General features: G+C 40.5%; 1 protein-coding gene across 3 annotated transcripts in view; it reads left to right on the top strand.

Annotated features, from left to right (window-relative positions):
* The window catches only part of LOC133981555 (A-kinase anchor protein 13-like), a 69,129-nt gene that overhangs the window by 11,377 nt on the left and 32,497 nt on the right, over positions 1-25,255 (top strand). For all 3 annotated transcript variants that reach the window (XM_062420310.1, XM_062420312.1, XM_062420311.1), the window contains exons 3-10: positions 9,458-9,531; positions 12,312-12,424; positions 16,349-16,535; positions 18,407-18,584; positions 19,925-19,984; positions 21,185-21,244; positions 21,501-21,681; positions 23,642-23,750. In XM_062420310.1, coding sequence (XP_062276294.1) covers positions 9,474-9,531; positions 12,312-12,424; positions 16,349-16,535; positions 18,407-18,584; positions 19,925-19,984; positions 21,185-21,244; positions 21,501-21,681; positions 23,642-23,750 — 946 coding nt within the window. In that variant the 5' untranslated portion in view covers positions 9,458-9,473. The remainder of the gene's footprint in view (positions 1-9,457; positions 9,532-12,311; positions 12,425-16,348; positions 16,536-18,406; positions 18,585-19,924; positions 19,985-21,184; positions 21,245-21,500; positions 21,682-23,641; positions 23,751-25,255) is intronic.

Consider the following 25,255-nt stretch of genomic DNA (forward strand, 5'->3'; position numbering starts at 1 on the left):
CCCCTGTTCCTCGTTGTCTGACTTAGGCGTGTCTTTTGTGTTATCCCTGTACATTGGCACCATATATCTAATGGCGCTTTTCCACTACACAGTTTCAGCACGACTTGACTCGCCTCGGCTCGCCTCGACTCGGCACGGTTCCTTTTCCATTACAAAAAAGTACCTACTCAAAGTGGGCGGCGTCGTCATAGCACGGCTCCGCGAAACTGCCGTGACTTTGTTTTATACGCGACACAAACACATAAACATGGAGATAATTGAGGCAGTGGTGTACTTGCTGCTGTATGAGGCTGTTTGTCACACAAAGCAAGAAAATTGAGCCGTATAACTGTAACTATGGTTGTAACGCTGCTGCCAGTATTTAAAAATGCCGGGTTTGATTCTTGTGTGGGACGGCTCATGACTCTTCCAGCGACAACTACCAATCAGCGGCCAGCAGTGTGTCGACGTCACATTTAGTATCGGCTTGGCTCGCTTGGAACCTCACCAGAGCAGGTACTAAAAAAGCACCAGGTAGCAGGTACTTTCCCTAGTGGAAACGCAAAAGGAACCGAGGCGAAGGAAATACATTTTAGAAATTAAAAGCAATGTGCTTGAATGTAATAGACGTTCATTTATATGTAAAAGTTCCTAACTGCAGGTTAGAAAGAAATGTCTTCTGTTTCAAAAATATATCTGTCATTGAAGCGAGGATGTGAACAGTAACTGTTGGTATTTAGAGACACAGCAGCTTTTCTCCTTCTTCCCCCCAAACCCTAGCTTAGTTTCCCTCGTTAATATTTAAATTCTTAGTACTTTTTTGATATTGTATTTTATTTTTGGGCATTTTTGCCTTTCTTTGACAGTAAGTGGCTTAGAAGCCAACAGGAAACAGGGAGAGAGACCTGCAGCAAAGGTCCCTTGCCGGAGTTGAACCAGGGATTCCGCCATTATGTGGCATGCAGGGTAACCACTCAGCTACCAAGACGCTCCCGTAGTATTTTTTAACCCTTTAAAAATCCTTTAAATTCCTGCAGCATTTCCATAAAACGCTTATCCAAGGCATGCATGTAAATTAAATCTTGTTATCAAATGTTTACTTTATTGAAAAGAGTATAAATGTACAATTCATAAATACACAGAAAATGTACAAATATTACAATAATACAAATTTCAATTCCACTAAAAGGAAAATAAATAAGTAAATCAAATTAAAGGAGAAAGCAAAACAAAATGATGAATAGTGATAAAAATAAAGATAGAAGATAAAGTAAGATAAAGTCAAATTAAACCTGTTCTTGAATTGCTGGGAGCACATTCAACCATGAAGGGGTTGAATGTTGGGTTTAAGTACAGCGGTGTCTGAGAGAAACAGTATTTCAGCCTTCTCTGTGTTCTGTATCTATAACAGAGCTTTGACTTGACTGTGAAGAATACTGTGTGGTAGCTTTTTAAAAAATTAAGGAATTTGAATGTTTTGTGGCCTTCCTCATGTGATTGAAACACAATATATTTTGTGGAGGAAATCATATTTACTGTGTTTAAATGAAGAGATTTTATATGTGAAACAAACCTCCAAAAAAAAGGTTAATTAGTGGTCAAAGCTGCTGCTAAATGAGACAGAGATATAAATCAGTATGCCACTCTAAACACAACAGTGGTGTTCTCTTCCAATCTGCAAGATGTCATCAAGCTGTTTATTCCTGCTCTGAAGATGTCATTAGAGGTCTCTCATGTCTGCCGATAGATTTCAGGGTTTAGATAAGTCCTCAGTATGCGTGTCAGGCTGAGGCACCACCTATACACTGCATCTGAACTGTGGAAACCTCATGACTAATGCTTACTTTATGGCAGATTTACTAGTAAATCTTGCCATATATTTGATACGTTGCAACAGTGATTGGCAATCATTCTGTCTGTAAAGTGATCACGGACTAGTGGGACTTCATTGTAAGAAATAGATGTCACCTTAATACTCCAAAGAGATGGAGATCCTGCCACAGAATGCAGCTCAGCCTCAGTACTTGTTAGAACAGAAGACTCTGGAGGCTCTGTGGTTCATTTAGCTATAGTTTTGTCCACACACAAACACACACACACACATAGCTGTATTCCAGTCCAGGTATATTTTCATAGTAGTGATGAAAGGTATTGTGAGAAATATAGGAAATCAATAGCTGAAGTGGGTTCAGACAAGCAGAGGTGTGAGGGTAACGGCAGGTTCAGACCGGACGTGGAAGCGCCACGCTCGGACATTCTCTCGCGTGCCACAGCCTTTCAGTTCACACCAGACGCTTATTTCTCCGCGCCGGTCGGCAAGCGGCTCTGGTCCTCGGCTCCTCTGTCGTCACACTTGGAGCTGTTTTTTTCTCACTGTCTCTGTTTGCGTGTGTATGATGATAGAAAATGGTTTTATTTTGAAATGCTTTATTTTGAAAATCGACCGGATTCTCTCCTTGTTGATTTGTTTGACTTCCTGCTCGCATGCGGAGAAAATAGACCAGACGCCGAAACGATCGCTGCACGGCGCGCGCCAGCAGTGGGGTAGAGCGCTGCGGGGCTTCCTATGTGAACCATAGATATAGAACACTGTTCTATATATATCTATGATGTGAACAACACCATTGGTTAACATGGGTGCCGAAACACAAATGGCTCCGCTCCTCGGCGCTTCGCAGCTAATCGCGGCGCTTCCGCGTCCAGTCTGAACCAGGCCTTAGGGTTTCTGATTCACTTTGGTTAACTTTTTCCCCCTAATGAAACATTTTTATATATGTCTATCTGTACCCAGTCACTCTGTTACTTCTTTCTTAAAAAATCGTTTTCACATGTGAGTAACGAATGAGTCAGAAAGCTAAAATGATTGAGCTGAAAATAAATGTGAAAGATTGAAAAGAGACTTATTGTTACCAGCTTCATAATGGTGATGGTTTGCTGTTTTTCTTTGCCATGTGTGATAGTAAACTGGATATTTCAGCATTTTGTCAGACAAAACCTGCAATTTCAAGACATCACCTCAATATTTTGGAAATTGTGATGGTTGTGTTTGATGAAGTCCCGACATGATATCTCTGTATATCAGAGCTGTGTGCCATGTTAGATATCCATTTAGTATAGCCAATTTATCAAGGAACCCTTCTACTCGGTGATGTGTTTTGCTTCCTTTTCCTTCAGTTGGATGTTTAACACTATGCAGAATAATGTATGTACTTGTTTTCACATTCATCTGCTGGATAACTGCTGCTTCACCTTAAATCTTCTGAGCAGGATTTGTGAGATCATAACTAGTAACTTCTAGAGCCAATCACTGTCCAGTATGTGAAGTGGAAACTTGAAGTTTCCAGTGAAGCACAAATACTGAGAATGAAGTGAAGTAGGAGACACCTTGTGTCCAGCAGGAAAACTTGTGAAATGAACAATAATTGCATATTTATTTTTTCAGTGAGGGAGATGTTGTCTGAAAGAATTTCTAAGTAGGTAATTTAACATGTTTATTATACAAAACAGACTGTTGTTATTTATATATGTTTATATTTGTATGTCTGGAGGGGTTTTATATTGTGCATCCTTGTCATGGCCACAGCAGTTATGATTTTGGAACATCAGTAAGTTAGCCAACTAGCTAATCCAAATAGCTCTATATGTATAGGAGAAGTATCAACTATCAGCCAGTGTAAATAGTTAATGTTGAGAACTGGATAGGGCGAGACTGCAATGTGAACACAAGTAGAGGATTTGATGATGCTGCTAATCTTTTTCCACTGGATTTACTTATTGAAATGATGTTGACAAGAAGAGTAAGGGCCAGATGAACTGAGAAGAAGGCATTGCGTGTGTGCTGTGGTTGGTGTATGAGTTTAGGGCTGCAGCTCATTATGCTGTCAGCTTCTGGACTGCAGCAGGGCCAGAAATCCACAGTTTAATTCCACTGTAGATGAACTACTCATACAATTATTATTTCATCTTTAGAAAATATCTAAATATTCATACATTAGAAGAAATAAATGTCTTCATGGGGAAAAAAGGAGAGGAGCAGACACAAGATGCACAAAATTAGAGAGAGGGGGGGGCTGGGGGAGAGAGAGACAGACAGAGAGAGAAGCAGCAGCAGCAGTTCAGAGTGGAGCTGGTAGAGATGTGTTGATATGGATATTAATACTGATGTAAATGCAGCCAATCACACACATACACATCTTTACGAAAGAAAGAAAAGCTCAGTTGCAGCCTATCATGATTCTACAGTTAACTGATTGGTTGAGTTTGATCAACACTAATAATCACTTTTAGGTTTTGGTTATACAGAATATATTTAATGCCTTGTGGCTGTTGTAATTTCCATCTGCACTGTTTACACCTGCTTTTCAGAGGCAAGGAATGTCCCTGCAAAACACAGTCTGCTTGATGTTAGTACATCCAGCAGACTATAATCAACCTCTGTTAACACGTATCTTCTTCTATATATGCAATGAGGAGAGAAATAGGGCAGAGTACATTTCATCTATACCTAAAAAACAGGCAGAAAACTCTCTGAAGTGTTCGTCAAAGTATGAAAAGGTTGTCTTTGTTTTTCTAGAAAGAAATATACTGTATGCTGTTCACAAGTTATCAAGGAACAATTCACTTTACGATCATGTGAAAGTCTATATAGTATTATACGTATTGTATCTGACATTTCTATATGCAGTAATATTACAAAAGGGTTCTAGCTCACCAAGATATGATCTAAATGTCATTAAGTTTGATATTCTGCATGATAGCACTATTCAGCATTTTATAAAAATAAATAAATGAAATATGAACCACATTCTTCTCAAAAACGTTTCAAAATTGTCAGCTGAGTTCGACAAAAAACAGCTGGTTTAAAAAGATTCTGTGTTGAATGTTTAAGTCAAGTATTTTTCTGTATAGAGCACATTTAAAAACAGCAGACATTGACTAAAATGCTTTACAGAGAGATTCAAATTTGATTTATTTGTACAATCAAACAAAACCAAAGGATCAAGGATAAAAATAGTTTTTCAGTTGATTTCTTCCTCAGGTTGCCATGGTTTCAATATATTCAACAACCAGATTCATCATCAAACACTTACAGAGCAAACTCACCAAATCAAACTCACTGAATATCTTCATGCAGACATATACAGTAAGTTCTGCTGCTACGTTTCTTCAAGAAATTGAGCAGAGTAAGAAACATTTTCCTGGTTGTGCATGTGTTGGAGTAAAATGAGAGTTAGTCTGGACTCTACATAGACATCAAAAGTTACGTATGTAACTACGGTTCTATGAATCCTGGATGACCGTCAGAGCATTCTGTTACTCAGAATCCTTGTTGTTCTATTTCATCCTAACTGAACGCCAGAGGCGGTGCTTCAAGCACTGGATGACCCATAACAGCGAAGTCACAAGCTGTTCTGACTTCTCTGTTCGAGCCCCTCGTTGAGCAGGCTGTTGAACAGGTCTCTGAGACCTAAGGTAGCCACTGGGGAAAGTCTGTGGCTGATAGCGCCCCGCTCTCAGCTACAGAGGAGTCACACTCCTTTAAAGCCCAGAGAGCTGCTGTCGAGTCTGTTTGGCTTGGACCGTGCGCTCAAGCGCCTCTTGATCAGCTGACCCAAATAGCTCACCAGGTTCCACTGGGACAGCGCGGAGGGTTTCCCAAGCAGGTCTCAGTGAGAAGCGACTGTGCCAGCCACACCTGGCAGCGAGCCTGGATAAGAGTGGACATCAACCGCCCCAGTTCTCTGGACATCAGAGCAAAAGCCTGCAGAGACGCGTCAGAAAAATTGTGGGCGGAAGCATCCAGCATAGCCTCCTGCAGGGATGCTGAAAGAGCAAGCATCAGGTGTGACAAATAATTGCCTATGCGTCACATGCGTGCTGCTGCGTAATAGGCCTTAGAGAGCAGATCATCAGTCACCCGACACTGGGGGCAAGGACACCTTGCATCCGGCCTCAGAGTCTCATCAGGCGAGACAATGAGAGCAGCTATAGTTGGCTCAATCGCTGGCATGCGGCCCAAGCCAAACATGGCTGACCCTGCATGGCTGCCAGGGTCCGGCCATCGAATGTTGCATGAGAGAGGGCTCTAGTATCCCTCCAGCATGCATGGAACTCCCTCAAATAGTCATCTGATGGAGGCACGGTAAAGGTGGCAGGGGCTGGACCACGCCTGAAAAAAGCACTGGCAGGAGCCAGCTGAGCCTGTGGAACGTCCAACAAACCGACGTTCCACCTCAGAGGCGCGGGAGGCTACATCCTGGGGGAGGGTTAACTGGTCCGCCGACGGGTTATGGCCCAGCAGGTGTTCAACCTCAGCCAGCCTGACAGCCCTCACTGCAGTTCATGCATGGGTCTTCGGAAAGCCTCTCCCTCAGATGCTCGAGGTCAACGCAGGAGGGACACACAACTGAGAAACAACAGATGCTGGGAGGGGGAGTAAACACACTGCGTTCACCAACAGGTGTTGAAACAAACAAATACACAGTTAGCCTCAGCGGAAACACGTCCACTATCTATAAGGGCAATATCACGGCCAAGCGGGCACAATGCTAACCAATGCACGGAAATAATAGTAGTACAAATGTCAGGAGAGGGAGCGAGTACACTGGCTTCACCAACACATTAAAACAATAACGAAAAACGGGTACAACCAACAGTGTACCGATTACACAGACAATAGGTCAAGCGGACACAATGCTAACCGCTAATGCCCGTAAATAATAGTAGTACAAAAGTCAGGAGAGGGAGTGAGTACAATGCCTTCACCGACCGTTTTTTTTTTTTTTTTTTTAAAGATTTGTTTTATAAACATATATTCATTATTATAGCATATTTGTGGTGTACAACATCAAGCGCTTCCAGCTTGTGCAAAACAAAATAAAATAACAGCTTTTCGAGTCTGTCCGTTTCCAAGGAAAAGAAGAAAAAAAAAAGAAAAGAAAAAAAGAGCACGTATCTATAAGAATATATGCCATCAACTTCCATTCAAATAAAAACAAATAAAAACAAATAATATATTTATATATATATATATATATACATACATACATACATACATACATACATACATAAATAAAAGACTATCAATACATAAAATAAGTGAATAAATACAATTTAAAAAATAAAAAAATAAAAAAGATCAATTAAATAAATAATAGTAATACGAAAGAAAGAACAGACAGTAAGTAGGACATCTATATTTCCAAACACAACAAGGATACATCACCAGGTATACATGTATCTAGAACAATGACAGTGGTGTCACCAACCGTTATTTAACAAAATAACAAATACTCAAAGGAAACTTATCACTATGCCTGGTACTACAGCTGTAGAGACCAACCGATGATGATCAGAAGGGGTGTCCACGGCAAACCGCAACAAACCTCTCGTCTCAGCCCTTTGAGGTCGAGCAACTCGCAGCTCCGACAAGTTTGTCGCAAGGCTACAGGCGTTGAAGCAGCAGTGAAGTTCAAGCTTATTTTAGCTACAGCTCAGTGACATGCAGTCTACCTGTAAAGCGAGAAGATGAAAAGGAACAGATCCTCTGATGTCACCGGAAGATATAGGTTAACCGGTGTCATCAGGGGTCACAGGTGACTCTGTTGGTATAAACACTCAACCTGCGCATGCGCGAGATGGAGACATTCAGTGCTTGTAGCACCGTCTCTGGTGGTCAGTAAAGAACTAACATGTGTGACTCTGGTGCACATTGATAAATTCTGCCTGTTGTCTCCTGTGTGTTGCAGAGTTGCTCTTTTGTGCAGGATGTTGATAATAGACAGAGCAGGCAACATGGAGGCAGAATAACAGATCCATTGAGACAAGTGGACAAAGGAGTTATTGGCTTCAGTGATTAACAATCAGACAACTAAATATGAGGTAACTCTGATGGCTCGACCCACAGGAATTACACAACAGACCATTGGGTGAATTTTAAATCCTCAAGTGAATTGAAAACCCACTGTTAGAAAGTGTCAGGTTGTAAGTGACTAGCTAACATATATACAGTATATTTCAGTCAGGTTCTCCCTATTAAATTTGTAAAGACTCACACTTTGACAGGAACACAGGACAGATCTTGTGTATTGTGTGTTACATAAATAAATAAGAAATTCTGACATTGCACAGTCTGAAAAGACACAGTTTATTTGGGTTTTGGTTGGTCATAATAACCCTACCCCTAACTTTGACACCAGCAAAGAGTTGGTGCCACTCTTGAACCTGTATCCTAACCAAGAACCGGTTCTTAGGCTGTCGAAACATGAAGAACTGATCAGGAACCGACTCTGAACCTGCCCTGCAACTGCCTTGCTGGACAAGGAGTGTGTGTGACGCATAGTGTGTTTGTAACACTATGGAAAAGGATGCTATATGATCAGAAGCTAGAAGTAGAGAGTAAGCTACATGTGAAGCCCAATCACAAGTGTTTCTTTTCTTCTTTTTATGCATCTTCTTAGGCTGTTTAACAGAAGGTCACAGTTTTTTCTTCAGCATTTTGCTGCACACTCACTGTTGATCACTTAAATCGGCTGATTTCCTTTGGTTTTGATGGTTTTGATGGTTTTGATGTGCTTACAGCTGGTTCAGATCATATATTCCTGGTGGAGTTCGGACTGGTGTTGCTGATGGACTTAAATCAAGTCCCCAGATAGTTGAAAACAGTGCCACACAGGGATCAGTACTAGGCTCCCTGCTGTTAACTCTATTCAGAAATAATATGTATTTTCTAACTGAACAGCGTAATGTCTATTTTTATGCTCAATGCCATCTTGTAGAGATTGTTGAGGGTTTGGTTGGATTTGGTCAGAAAGTCTAGCAATTCAGAACAGTTACTATTAGTAGCTACTAAACTGGTATTTTCACAGATATATATCTGTGTGTGTGTGTGTGTGTGTGTGTGTGTGTGTGTGTGTGTGTGTGTGTGTGTGTGTGTGTGTGTGTGTGTGTGTGTGTGTGTGTGTGTGTGTGTGTGTGTGTGTGTGTGTGTGTGTGTGTGTGTGTGTGTGTGAGAGAGAGAGACCATACAGAGGTCTCCCAGAGAGTCCCCTCCTACACCTCTGAAATGATACTGGACTGGCTGTGTCTGGCTGCAGGGGTGGAACAATCATTTGCTTGTGATCTATGTAAATGCAGCTGTGTGTGTGCGCTGGTTAATGTAATACACGTCAATATGCTCACACTATAGCATACATCATTTGAGACACAGACACATACAGGGCAAATGGCTATTGGGGGTGGGAGTGTATTTGCATGCAGTCACATGTGGAGTCAGTGGGTGGGACGCTGTGACAGTATCTTGTTAAAATATTGATGTGAAACTGAGAGCACTCACACACAGATACTGATGATCTGATGATACCAGAGCAGGAAACTTTGGTGCTACAAAGAACGTTTAAATCCAAACAATGAAATGAATGCTGATGTACAATGTCTCTTCATCAAATAAATCTTTCTCTATTTTCTTCCTCCCTGTTAGATCCAGAGGGAGAAGGATGTTTTCTACCCTGTCCACCCCCTGCTCCGAACGCAGCACAGAGACAGCATGTTCAGGTGAGACGGTCCATCCACTGCAGTGTCATAAGACCAGTTTATCAGTATGTGGAGGAAATCATTGCTGTGAAGCCTTAACTTGCGGATGTCAGTAAACTTTATGTAATGTAGCAGAGCAGACATGAAGAGCTTTAATATAGAAGAATGATCTTCATAAGATTGAGATACCTAATTACTGTGGGGCTGATATTTTAACTCTGAAGCAAACTACAAACGTTACCACATAGTATATCTGCCAACAGCACACGGACATGGAGCAAAACATTGTTTTAAATGACATCATTAGTCTGGAAATGACAGACCACAAAATCTGTCTTATTCAAAATTGAAAAGATCGATCAGCATTTTCAATTCAAACAATCAAAATGAGTTTCTGAATATGAGTCAATAGTATCTAATGCTGTTGTGGAGAGAAGATCAGTTGTAATAACTCATTAGCATGAATTAATAGAACATTGCATTAAACATATTGTTGATATTTTAACATTATATTTCAAGAATGTCTAAGACAACACAACATTGTTTAACATACAGACATGTACGAAGGATATCCACTCTGCCTCTGAACCTAAACAATTGTGTTTTTGTCCACCTGTTATAGTGTGTATTTTTAGAGTGCAAATGGCACAAATTAAAAAAAAAGAGAAATCTTAATATTGCAAATAGACTTTAACGTCCAGTGGAGAGCTGAGCAAAAAAGCAATGAGGCGATCGTTTTCTTCATTTGAGCTTTGACTGCTGCTCCTTTTAATGACGTCATCTCGTTGTGTTCTCTTTTCTGCAACGATTTAATGGCACCGACTGGAGAATTAACACCAGCTGCTGTTTATCTCCAAATATTCACACAGCAGGATTAGATGGAGAAAAAAAAACTTTTATTTTCATTTTATTTGGCTCATTTTCAGGTAATGTGTTATAAATTTGGTTGGCTAATGTCAGTGTAGTTTCGGGATAGGAAGTGAAGTTACAGGTTGCTGAGTCTGATGTAGTCTGTTAAGGAGGAGCCGTCAGACTGTTACCAGCAGGATAGCAGCTGTGTTTTGGTATTATGACACCCACAGATACTGACTTCATTCCTTCATATCACATATGTTGTCCCTGTCCCTCCACAATCTTTATTTAATACAAGATGCTTCATCACATAAAATCGCCAGACTAGACTGTACCATACTTATGTATCTGTTAATACAGCTGAAAGAATGTGGTTGCTTCCTAAGTATGGAAGTGTTTAGTGGACAGTGTCATTACTCACAATAACTGTCTGTTTGCCACATTTCCTGCATCTGTACAACAGCACAGAATTATGTCCAGTCTAGCTGTTGTCATCCTGTGGACCTATCCGGCACCAAAATTGACTAAATGAAACCATGGAGATTACAGGGCTGAATTCAATGAAAGAATGAAAATAAACATCACAGTACAAAATGAAGTTGTACAGGCCAGTAAAACAAAATGAGCTGTACTTTTGGTATCTCTGTCTATCATCAGTCATTAATAATAATTAAAGTTGCATTCAGTTAGAATTAGCTGTTCACATGCAACAATAAGTACTGAGTATGAATACATTAAGAAGTTCTTGAAATGACAATTTTCTGCAGGGGATAGGGCAGCTCATTGATATGACGTCAACTTTGATATATGATGAATGAAATAATGGTGGAGGTGCAGCCAAACAACATTGTTATTTGTGTAATCCATGATGTTGTGTATCAGGACACTGTAGAGATATTGTCTTACTCAAGGCTGCAGTAGTAACCCAATGGGCCCTTGGGCACTGAAGCTCATGTCCCTCAATCAACTTGGTTTATTTATCCTGATAGGATAACGCTGCAATTCTGAAACCTCGGAAACCTTGTAACTTAAAATGTATTCACATTTTTTCACATATTTTATTTTGGACATACTGGTATTCTGACAGTGACCATAATGATTTAAAAAAAAAAGTGTATACATTTTTTTCTCTCATCACAGAGGGGCCTTTTCTGCTCAAGGGCCCCTGGGCACATGCCCATATTGCCCTTATGGTAGATGTGGCCATGGTCTTACTTATACAATATCTTATCACCAGAATAAAAACAAATGGATGCTTTGTTAAAATCCTCTTCACTGATCTCAAACAGCAGTTACACTGTTGACAGAAGTTATGATAGAGGTATTACCAGTATATACCAGTGTATTACTTCAGGTATTTTCTGTGGCCACAGTGCAGTTAAAAAAAAGTGTTATTGTTTTTGTCATCAAATCAAACTTAAGCACCATTTTTTAATAAACTTAGACCATGTGACAGGACAGTGTTACTTTACCTCATTGTTAGACCTACACAGATAAATGACAGCAATGATCAACTTTATGTAATGTGAACTTCATCAGTTAGCTTTAACACTTTGAATGATGTCATTTCAGCATCACAGCAATAAACTAACATCCCTCCTGATATGTAACAGATGGCAGTATGTTCAGTAGACCAACTGACTCACACACACACACACACACACACACACACACACACACACACACACACACACACACACACACACACACACACACACAGGCTGTTCAAGACAAAGCTTATGTCTGTGTGGATTGTAACCCGCACTGTAATAAGTCACCTGCTCAGACATTCCATGACATGTTCTATTAAAAAATGAAATGTTACATCTTTCACTTGCACAGCAAACAATGGCTTACAAAAATACATGTACTTACCTGCTTTGATCACTGTTCATTCTTTTTCTCTGTTTCCTCTCCCACTCTGAAACTTTCCCCAATTTTATTTCCAGCCGTCCATCCAGACACAGAGGAGTGTGTGTCGATGTGCTTGTTGCAGAGCGACACAGAAGTCAGTGAGAGCCTGAAAGCCAGGGCTGACCTGGATGACAGTGTCTTTAAAAAGGTAGAAACCACAATCCAACACACACACACACACACACACACACACACACACACACACATTTTTTATGTCATTACCTCCACTGTGGAGCTGCGATATGTTCATGACAACACCATGGTTACCCACACAGAAAAAGATCTTCAGTGCATAGTTGATGCTTTTGCCATGGGTACACACTGAACATGAACTGCTTGCTCTCACCTGGTACTTGGCTAAGGCAAATTAGTGGAAAGATGACCCCTTTCTCCATGGACCACTACCATAAATGTCTACAGAAGATTGCAGTGCTGGAAACCAAAACTTACTGCTTAGAAGTGAACATGGAAGTGATTGGACTATGTGGGAAAGACACCACTTTACCATGGACTCAAAAAAGTTACAAGAGCATGCTAACACACAGCTAATTAGCATCCAAAAAGACTAGCAACAAACAGCAGGGCTGTGTGCCATGTGGTAGTCTTCCCTGAAACTCTCTTGGAGCAAAGCCTAAAAGTAAATCATTTCTCTTGGAAATGGGAGGATGAATAACAGGCAGAGCGCAGCGCCCTGAGATTTGTGCTGCGACTGGCTGGTCTGCATTTCATCTGGGCAGAGCCTCTCTTTAACCTTTGTTCTTAGTAGGACACAGCTGTGGACATCTGCGAAAGGGAGAACTAACAACAAACCTCCCTAACAAACAAGTGTGCAACTGGAGAACAGATTTGCTCCACTGTTGTAGGACCCTGGTCCGATGACCTGGATAACTTCTCATCTTCACAGAGGATTAAGGACTGAGAATAAATCAGAAAGTTAAAGGCTACAGGGAAAGCTAATAAAGGGGCTTTAAACTCTGATTGCTGATCTGACTTTGCTGTGAAAGATGGAAGAAGCATGTGTACTAAAAACACCAAAATACTCTGTTTTCCCAAGGATATCGTCTCTGACATGTCAAAAAAAATCCTGCATATCGTAGCTGCACATCCAGCTGTGAAAACCATCATAGTGCAGATAGGGACCTATGATGTTATGAAACAACAGTCGCTAAGACTTTATTCACCCTCTTCAGCTGCCCAAAACCTCTTCCCCTCTCTTGTCATTGACTAAAAGAGCTGGTCATTGCTGGGACCAAACTTACACCCCGCCCTATTCACAGCTACAACACCCACCCCCAGATGTCTTATGGAAATGTTGCTTCTTTTGAATATGCAGCTCTTCAGTTGAATTCCTCTTAATCCTCCACCTAAATACAGTGCAACATTTTTGATGACTTTTCTGAACTGCTGTCTATAATCTGTGTTGACTTTGACTGTGTAGTTATTGCAGGTGATTTTAACATCCATGTTGACAACTCCCAGGACAGAGAGACTAACAATGGCAGAATTTCAGGATTAGTATTATTGGATGTCAGTGCTGTATTTGAAACGGTCGACCACAATATATGACTGGAAAACTGGGTGTGACTTCCTGGTCCAGTACTAAACTAGTTTGAATCTTACTTAAAGGACAGGGACTACTTTGTGTCTATAGGTAATTACACATCTTAGGAACACAAAAACCCCATGCAGAGTTCCCCAAGGCTCCATTCTGTGGCCTCTTCTATTCAACATCCACATGCTCCCACTGGCTCAGATGATGGAAAACTACAAAATATCTTACCAATAATTATGCAGAGGACACACAAATGTACATAACATCAGAGGACTGTAGTCTAATACAAGCACTGAGTAAGTGCACTGAACAAATCAACGACTGGAAGTAAAACAAAGTAGAAGTAATTGTTTTTGGAGTCAAGGAAAAATAGTCATGGACTCAGACCTGAATTTCAACAGCCGCATTAGAACAATTACAAGTCAGCCTGCTAGCAGTTTCAGAATGTATCAAGGATTAAAGGAATTTTGTGTCAGCAGAACTCACTGTCTGTCAAAGTGAACTATAAAATACTGCTTGTTTTGTAAAGCAGTGAATGCTTCAGGGCCAAAATCCATTTTTGATTTACTGCTAAATTATGAACCATCCAAACCACTCAGGTCATCTGGGACAGGTCTGCTTTCTGTGCCCAGAGTCAAAACTAAGCATGGAGAAGCAGTGTTCAGTTGTTATGTTCAACATATCTGCAACAAACTCACACAAAACTGCAGGTTTGCTGCAATTCTCAGTTTTAAATCAAGGCTGAAGAATGTTTCTGTTGGGCACTGCCTCTTATTAAATCAAATGATGTTCATACTGCACTGTATCTTTTATTCTTGTATTTTACACCTGTCCTGTTCTATTTTAATATGTTTTTCTGTCCTATTTTCTGGCTTTTTCGTGACTGTTTTTAATTGTATGGTGTGTTTCCTCTGCACTTTGTCTCAGTGCTTTTAATGTTTTATGTAAAGCACCTTGAATTACCTTGCTGCTGAAATGTGCTAAAGAATTATTTCCTTACCTTACCTTAGAAGTCAATCCCCCAAGGGGCAGACATTGACAGAGAGGTACACCACTGTATCTGCTGTGCCAAAAAAGTCATTGAAAACTCTGACCTGATTGTAAAGACCAAGCTGCAGTTATCTTCCCAACACAGCCTGGACTACCTACAAGTCTTACTACCAGAGAATTCTGTGAAATCTTGTGTGTAAGCTGGAAAGAGAAGCACACTAACATTAGTGTTCCTCAGGAATCAAACAGAGCATTAAAACCACCATCTTTAAACATCAGCTGACATGGACAGGCCATGTAATACAAATGCCTGACACATGCCTCCCAAAGCACGTCCTCTACTCAGAACTGAATGTTTTCTAACGAGCACCTGGAGGTCAGAAAAAGCGTGTCAATGATAATCTCAGGATCAACCACAGAATATTCCACATAAGCAGCTCTAACTGGGGAGGTTTCACTAAAAACAGGACTGCATGGAGAAACAGTTTACATGAAGGAGCCACATTCCAAGATGATCTCCAACAGCCGGCCACAGTGCAGCAACAGCAGCAGCAAAGAAAGGAGAGAGTCCACACCAAAAACGCTCTCCACTTCCAGCATCTCACATCAATGGCTGCACTGCAAGAAAGTTTGTAGTTCCTGAATTGACCCCTTCAGCTATTGAAGGTCCACAATCAGGACTGTACTATAAGTGATTGCTGGTGACTTCAGCACAGCAGGTGGCTTTCATTAGTTACCCTTTTCATGTTGGGGTCAGATATAAGAGTGCTGGCGTACAAATCTACCTTTGCTCTTTTCTAAAATTGGGAAACCTCTTGTGAAGAGTGTTATGCAACACACCAGGAAACATTCTCTACCTGAGGCTTGGCAGGGACCGAGGAAAAACCAGTTGACCAGCTGTTTGACGTAGCTGTTTGGACCGTGTATTGAAATGATCATATACTGTAGTCCTTACACTAGATAAAAATCAGTAATATTAATAATAATGTTGTGGCATTTTCACAGGGCTTTATAAATGTCTCAAATGTATGGGCGTGTTATTACAGAAAAAGGTTTGTACTATGGTACAGTAACTCTATAGAATCCTGTTTGTTGGGAGTGTAATCTGTTCAGCCCACTGTGAGCTCAGTATGACTCACTTGTTCTGGAGGAGGCCTTTTCCACCGAGTTTTCTCATAATCCCAAAAGAGATGACATGTGGCTCAGTTATATTTGGCTACTGTTTCCCCCACAACTGTTTCTTAACTGGAGCCTGAATAACATGGAACCAAGGGGTGGGAGTGCATGTGTGTAAGGGCTCTTATGCAGGACTAGCTGTGAGAACCAAAGGTCCTCTCAAGGATGGACATTTTTGAAAATCATACAAAAGAGTAAATTTAGCGGTCCTCTATGTGACTATTTATTAGTATTAGGGTTAAATACAGCAAGTGTATTTCTTCCTCTGTGTCTTCAGGGACTTTCCACTGATTGTCTGTGGATTAATAAAGATCGAGCCTTTGTTGAATCCTTCTGTCTTCTTTTTCTCACTAGCCTTTAGATCCAGCCCCCCGTGTTGGAGACAGAGGCAGAGGGATTCGTGTCTCATGGTCCTCAACAAATGATGGATCAACGCATGGAGTTCTCAGTCCCAATGAAGGTGCTTTGTCAGTGGACACTTCTGACTCTGTGGCCCCTCGGAGCTCCAGAAATTCCTGGAAGTCAGAAAGAGAGGAAAGAGGTAAATCACACCAATCGTTCTTTGAATTCTAGTAGTTATAAGTGGGTGAATATTTCATTCTGTTGAAATATCAGCTCATGTTTTTTCCCCCAGTTTTGGCTCTGAAGTGGTTTGCGGTTCATTTACAGTTATTTGAGAAGAACTTTGATAAACTGCTATGGTTTTTTTTCTATTTATTCTCAACATCAAAACACCAACGTTTTGTGTGTTTTACCACTCAGACTTATTAGCTGTTCTTCTGCATTTCCCTCACCACCAGAGAACCTTCTCCTTTGTGAACCACAGTGAAGTGTTACTATGAACTGCTAGCAGAAAGCTAAAACATAAAATCCGGGTTTGAGTTGGTTTAAAATTATGTTGTTTTTCAGTTTTTTTAGAATGTGTCAGTTAAAATGTGTAAAAAACTCAAAAATCAACTTTAGACTTCCATTGTTTAGACCTCCCTGGTACCCTTAATACAGTTCAGTAAGTGGTTTCCAATGTTCTTTTTCATTCATATTTAATATAATAATTAACATGGATGCATTCACTGTCTCAGACTTTAGTTTTTTGGGGTTTTTTAGATTTATTTGGGCTTTTGCCTTTATTTAGATAAGAGAGAGACAGAGATGCCAACAGGAAACAAGGAGAGAGAGAGAGAGAGAGAGAGAGAGAGAGAGAGAGAGAGAGAGAGAGAGAGAGAGAGAGAGAGAGAGAGAGAGAGAGAGAGAGAGAGAGGAGAGAGAGAGAGAGAGAGAGAGAGAGAGAGAGAGAGAGGAGAGAGAGAGAGAGAGAGAGAGAGAGAGAGAGAGGGGAATGACCTGCAGCATAGGTTCCTGGCCGGATTTAAATCAGGGACCCTGTGATTATGTGGCATGCACTCTAACCACTCGACCACCAGGACGCTCCCTGACTTCAGTTTTAATTTGTTAACTGACATTATTAATATAGTCAAAGTACCCCACGCTTTGTCTGTTATCTGAGCCTTGCACCTACTTTATTCTACATGTATGGTATATAAACCTTTTTCTACTTTTATTTTTTATAATTATAACATTAAATAATTCAATTATTATTTTACAAAGTATATACACTGTATATAATAATAATAGTACACATACTATCTATACCCTGATGTTACTATTTGCCAAAAATGACAGTTAATCAGAATGAATAAAGTTCTATCTTCTATGTATTTTTAAAAAGAGAAGCTAGTAACTTTGGATTCTTGTATAAAGAAATATCTCAGTTTCAGATTTTACAGTTAGAAAATGCATGTGAATACTGACGACATAAATAACCCGCAAAGCATTGCTGAAAATGCTAAAAAACTGGAATGAATTTGTCTTGAGAAAGTGGAAAGCTCAAATGCATTGCAATGCATTACCCAAAGAAGCTAAGAGTTGAAATAAACTGCTAGAAAAGCTGGGAGCTAAACTTTAATACTGTCAAAGCTGGAAGTAGAAATAAATGCCCTGAAAAAAGCTTTTTATTAATATCACACATATGAACTGAATTGCTAAACAGAACTGAGTCATTTACTGTGAATTACACAAGTAAACCAGGGCTGGTCCACAGGCCAGGCATCCAATGTCTATCTTCCAATTGCATCCCTTTTATACCCATCCGACTTTCATCTAATGTGGAGCTGATTTTCCCTAACCCTGGACCTTCTACCACACATAGTGTCAGTGATGTCCTCTAGCATGCTGCCAAAAATGAACACTTACCTGCTGTGAAGGCCTAACAGCAATACCACTCTGTGACACCATCATTTTGTTGTATTTTTTAGTATAATAGTGAAATAATGATTATATTATCTGAAAAGGTTTTGAATGTATTGAAAAAGTCAGAGTTGAAATGCTGTTATAATTTTCTTTTGGGGTTTGTAGGAGGACGAGAGACAGAAGGAGGAGGAGGAGAAGAAGATGAGAAAAAAGATAAGCTTCCAGAAGATCCCATCTCCTCTGCCACTCTGCGTGCCTCCATCCGTTCCCTGTCTCCATTCCGTCGTCACAGCTGGGAGCCAGGAAGGAATGCCACTGGAGATATTGACATGGCACAGCATAGGTATGGACTGTGGGTTTATCAGTTTTGCTGAATGTAGGATATGCTGACTCTGCATCATTAAGCACAAAGCTACTCATACAACAGCTTAGCCTTTGTGTTTTTATATACAGTAGAACATCAAGTCCTTATTTAATGCTACCTTTCCATCAGGAGGTGCTAGAAAGCATTATCAGATATGGTATGTCTGTCTGGTTTGGATCTCTTACTGTTCAGAATAGGACCAGACTACTGAACATTACAAAAAACAGCCTTCAAAGTGATGGGGACAAACCAAATTGGGCCTCTGCAGTCCCTGTATGAAAGCAGTGTTGTCAAACAGGAAGGCAGAATCTTGAATATATTCAAAAGCTTGAAAAATCTCTCCTGATCACAGCAGTAGAAATGTAATTTATTAAACTAGTTTAGAGCAGTATATGTCATACTTCAACAACCCATATCACCAGCTCTGCAGGTGCAGTCTGGTGCAGCTATCGTCCTGCCAAAAAGCGCAAGATTATTGTGCATCAGATTATTGTACATCAGTTCATAAAAACATTAAGTTGATCACTGGTCAGGATGTTACTTTTGCTCCTAGTTTGCACATTCAGGGTGTTCCCTTACCAATGCAAGATCTCCCCACATCAGATGCAGCTCTTATTTTTGGTAGGAAATCCTAGTTTGTCCTCTGTCTACAATCAGTGGTTATCTCCTAGATTAACAACAACACATGAGCTTACAGTTATACACAGTTCCTGTTGGTAAATACATGTCATGTGTCAGTGGAAGAGTTGCACATGACAGTACAAACAGTAATATACCTCATGGATTTGGCACACACCACAAAAAACCCATGAGCCACTTTTCAATCCGGGCATAACTCAAATGAAACACAACTCATAGACTACAAACAAAAAGATATGCCACAATCATTGGAAACTATAACTTGTAGTGACGTAAACATTTTCCAATCCAGCCCATTCAGCACAGCAGCCGGTGATAGACCAGAAGGTTTCAAACAGGGTTGAACTACAGACAGATTGTAATCACTACAATATGAGCACTTCACCTCCATGCCTGTATTAACCCTCGCTTAATCACATCCAATAATGTATGTATGTATGTATTGGGTTAGTGAAATAAGTTTATCATTTATTTAAGATGAAAATGGTTAGCACAAAAACACCATAACAACTTTCCCTGTAAATGTCAGTACTCAGAATCTACAAAGACAGAGTTTTGGCTAATTGTCACTTTCTTTCACTTTAAAAGATAAAATCCACCTCACTTCCCATTCATTTCTTCTTTTCTTTCAGTTTATACCTCCTGTTCTTGCCACTAACACTCTGTAACCCTTCTTTCAGTTCCTTGAAGAGCCTGTCCGGAGAGGTGAAGAGAGCCAAGCCCCCCCTTCACAGGAGAAGGTACACATTTCATCCACTCCATCTGTTGATTTCCACTGTCCTCTTTTTACAACTGTGTGCTGTGTGTTCTGAGCCAAAAGGCTGCTCAGAACAGACATTGATATGTCAGTGAGTCACTGTCCATGCCTTTCAACATGAGACTCTCAGTAATTCAGCTTTTGAATTCAATTAGTTCTTTTAGGCTCACATTAGTCACTAATGACAAGAGCAGTTCAGAGAGACACATGACTGAAACAGTGTCTGAAAGTCAAGAATGTAGTAATGTTCTGATGCAATGCATAGAGCTTCGTCTCATTGCTTCATTTTGTTCCACATGGAATCAAAAAGGGAATTTAGTATTTAGTAACAATATTTGAAGCTCTTAAACCTTTGTCATGATATCAAATGCTGTGTTATGACTGAGAGCTGGTACTGTGATCTTCTCAGTCTCAGCCTGTTCACACACACTCTCAGTGCCATGCATGGTATCCAATGAAAAACTCATTAATTAATCCTCATTAATGGAGTGAAAGAAGCTCAGCACCATGTGATAGGACTGAGGGGTGATAGAGTGAGGGTAGGCTCTTTGATTCAGTGTAAGATGGTGTGGCAAAAACACACTAAAACGATTTAGAAATGACACAGATGGTTTGGTAGAGTAACATAGCACTCAGAATGAACAAAGGGCAGATGTAAGGTAAATCCTTTAATATCAGAAGTAAGTCTCACTCTGCTGTTGGCTCTTAGATTGACCATCATTATCTGTTATAATATCAGAATCAAATGCACAAAGGTGAATGTGTGTTGTCTGCAGCTGATTTCATTTTGTAAGCCACCAGTTATTTGTTGCACTGGGAACTGTGGTGTTGTGTGTGTGGTATGTTGGGAATTTAGTTTATTCAATGTAAACAGCGTGGAAAAATAGTGTGAGTTGATAGGATGCATGTCTATATTATAACATACAGTATAACATCATATTGAGACAACAGGATTCAAATCAGTGGGCGAAGCGTGGGGTTCTGATATGTAAGGAACAGGAGCCATCCGTACTGTTGTTCAAACATCATCGTCTACAACATCATCCTGTCATCATCATCATCATTAATCCTCCTCCTTCTCATTCTTGATTTGAAACATTCCTTTCATCAACCATCTAATCATTTCTGTCTCCCACGTCTTCCATCATCCATCCTTCATCGGTCTTGTCCTCCATGTCTCCAGTATGAGTTGGTGTCCATCCAACCTGCGTCGTCCTGATCCAGATCAAATAGACAACAGAAGGTAAACAGTACAGATCAAACTGCTGATAATGTGCTGAGGAAAACTGCTTTCTAGTGCCTTTCTGAAGGTTTCCATCAGAGGATTGTTTAAATACCACAAGTTTTGTTCATTCTTCATTCTCGAAAAACCAAAATGACTCTAAAGATGGAGAAGTACTAAAGATGGAGATGTAGAGGATTCTGCATGGCACACCAGCATAAAGGACATCATAAAATGCAGCCAACTATATGTTTTTGCCTTTTCTCCCTCCTCACAGCTACAGTCTGGAGGGTCTGGTGGTGGAGCAGGGAGCAGTCCAGGCAGCATGCCCCAGTCTCAGTGATCAAGATGAGAGGACCATTGGTAGGAATTTACGCCTGGACAACCAGCAGAGAGGCTCACTGGTCTCCCTCACTGAGGAGGAACAAGAAGGAGATGGAATCCACATCGATAGTCAGGTGTGTGTGTGTGTGTGTGTGTGTGTGTGTGTGTGTGTGTGTGTGTGTGTGTGTGTGTGTGTGTGTGTGTGTGTGTGTGTGTGTGTGTGTGTGTGTGTGTGTGTGTGTGTGTGTGTGTGTGTGTGTGTGTGTGTGTGTGTGTGTACTGTATATGCTTATGAGAAAAAGTAATTTCTTAAAAGATAGTTTCACTATTTTTCAAATATTTATTAAAAACAACAGTTTTAAGACAGAGTAATGATTCCTCCTGTTCATACTGACCATTAGAAGATCTCTTCATAATGCTCTTACAATGGAAGTGATGGAGGACTAAATCCACAGTCCTCCTTCTGTGTAAACATGGATTTAAAAGTTGATCTGAAGCTAATATGAAACCAAATGAGTCAAATGTTCATCTTCTATGTTTCAACGTTACAGTGTTTTAGTAGCAAAGTCTTTTTGTTACTATACTTCCACCACAGCTCAACAGGGAAACACTAAGAGGGAATCTGATGCTAAAAAGACTGTAAATGTGTCAGATATCACTTGATATGACTAACTCACACTGATGAAGCTCAATAGAAGCTGATCATCTACTTTTAAATGACTGTGGACACACTGTGGATACAGTCCTCCATCACTTCCATTGAAAGCACATTTGAAGATCTTGTTATGCTCTAAAGTCACAGTAGCCAAATGTGCCAGGTACCCCAGAGACAAAGACACAGAATCGTGGTGCAAGTTTCACAGATTTATTAAAGGGGCGTTACGTCGGAGTGGAGCTGGGCCGAGGAGGGAGAGAGGGGGTATCCTGGGAGAGGTGAGAGGGTGGAGGGTCCACGTGGTGGTTTGGTGGGGGTGAAGGTGAGGGGCTTGGAAGGCGTGGATGGAGCGAGGAGACACTGGGTTTGCGGAGGGAGCCTGGAACAAACACAAAAGAGAACAGGGTTAGCAAAGAATACACTACACAGTCTTTCACGAGCACTGAAAATGCTGCTAGGACACAGCCGGCTAAACTGACCACAATAGTCAACGTTCAAGCGGCGGGCGCCTCCTCTCAGCCTCCTCTTATACTCAGGCAGCGTAGATGATGTGGAGCAGCTGGGCTGCTCGTCGTCCTCATTGCCAGCACCTGTGCTGGGCTGACTGGCTGCTGGCTGCTGGGCAGCCCCAACAGATCTTTTAATATTCAGTATGAACAGGAGGAATAATTACAGAGAGGAAAACCTCTTTACTGTTCATATGGACACCTGCCTTCTGGTTCTTCAATCCATTTTTTGAGTCAAAGTTCCTGAAAACATCAGTTTCAAACAACCAGCTAAGTGATTGGTTCCTACATTAACACATATTCCTGCCAAAATTCAAACAGCTTTTCATACAGAACATGAACATTTCTGTTTCTATTATTATCTGAGCTCTTCTCGCTGATTTAAAGTGGGTGGGGCTCAGTTGAAAAAGCATGATGCCATGTACTTCCATGCCCCACTCAGGATTTCGCTATATTTGAATCTGAATATGATGACACTTGATAGACTGTTTGATTGTTGTCAGTCAATTCTGATAAAACCATCAACGGTCATGATGAAGCAGATTAATAATGTGTTTGCCTGTCATAACTATTTATGGGTTAAGATCCAGAGAGAACACTGCATTAGGAAGAGCATTGACTACTCTTTACTGCATATTTCAGTCTTCCTGACCTCACATACCAGAGTTCCATCAAAAAGCCATTAGGGCAGTTTGTCATGTGAGCAGCTTCCAGGCAGCAGCTCAGTGCTGAGCAAAGACTTTCATCTTTCCTCCTATGTGTCTGTGTTTGTACAGTGTAGACATTTGAAACTTTCTAAATCTATTTAATGGATGTGTAGCATTTAGTTAGAACACAGGCGATACTACTGGGTCCATCTTCACGTTGACTTTGTGTTTGTTTCATTTATTTTTTCATTTATTTTCCCACTTGTGTGTATATGCATGTTTTTAGACATCTTGCCAGGTCCTGTCCATGACAAGCCGCTGTCCTCCCATGTTCCATCACCCAACCCTCACCAAATCCATCTCAATGGTTGCCATCAATCACCGTGATGTAGATGGTGAGTTCAAATCATTGTCTTTCACTTGGTGAATTTTGTTTTGTTCTTCTTCACTTTATCTTTCACTTAATTTCACTTTTGGTTTAAATTTTGATGTCTTCTTGATCTTTTTCTATTTCCTGTTATCCTGCTACTTTCCTGCCTTACTCTTTAGTGACTGGATTTCCTCGATCAAAGCGCAGAATCAGCTTCTCCCTCAGTATCTCCCCGCTCCTTCCCAAAAATAGACACTTTTTTTCTATTGGTACTTCCTCCAGTGATGAGGATGAGGGGGGAGGGAGTAAGTATGATAAATCTAAAACGCCAGTCATGGCTGTTGTCCTGTGTTTGCTCTGTCAGAGTGGTGTCCTGTAACACTGCCCGACCACTAAACACAGTCAGCTCCTCCCTAGAGCCTCACAATCAGAATGGATGGAAAAGGCATGTCCTTGTAACTCATTCAACTCAATTCAACTTTTTACACTTAAAACTAAAAGCATCTTTTGACACTAAGGGCCTGATTTACTAAGATCCCAAATAGTGTGTACTAAATTGCGTGCACAGTGCAATAGATTGCTCGTTTAGTTTGCGTGTGTTTTGCAGGTGATCTACTAGAATAACTGTGTAAATATAAAAAGGTGCAACAGGGTGGAGACAGCAGTATTTAAATGAGGGTTTTGTGTCTTTATGGAGAGTTTAGACGAGCAGAAAGCTGCAAGAACAAAATGAAATGTGATCAGGTTCTAGTGGAAGAGGTTAACTAATATATTGAGTTATAACTAAAACTAATATTACCAGAGAAACCCACATATGGAGAGTATTAGTGACAAAGTCAATGCTGTTAGTAAAACCAAAAATATTCCAAAATTATTAACACAGGTGGAAAAACTCTGTCCTGTGTGTATTCTGTCATTGTGCCTCCGTCTCCTCGTCTCCATAGTAACAGCTGGTTAATACCTGTCCTTCAAAGGTATTATTTATAGACACAGTTAGCTTCAGAAATAATACCTTCAGGTTTGGTAAATCACAATGTGTGTGTTAAATAACATATTTACATTTTCTCCTCCCTGTATTTTGCACACTGGGGTTGAAACGTCTCATATTACATATTCATTATGACAAACTACTAAATGGACAGCGCGTACTATCTTGCACTGTTGTAAGACGCAAACCTCAGTGCACTGCGTTAGTAGATCAGCTTGCACATTTTTTGCGGGTGATGTCAAGTTTGCACACGTTTCTACACATGCAGACCTTTAGTAAATCAGACCCTAAGAGTTCAGGGATGTCTTTTCTGTCCATTTAGTTTTTTCCATCCCAAACATGATACAGTAACTGACGTCTTCCCTGCTTTGTGTAAGTGACCGCTATCTAAATGCTGCTTAACATAGGTCCTTTTACTAAAATGAAAGTCTTTCACAACCTTTGACAATTAGACCTTAAAACGTACAAATCTCCTGACCTTTCCAGGAATATTCTGACATTTTAGCAAAATACAGTCAATTGTAGTCTGAACAGTACAGTGT

This window comes from Scomber scombrus, chromosome 6 (assembly GCF_963691925.1).
Source record: "Scomber scombrus chromosome 6, fScoSco1.1, whole genome shotgun sequence".
NCBI lineage: Eukaryota > Metazoa > Chordata > Actinopteri > Scombriformes > Scombridae > Scomber > Scomber scombrus.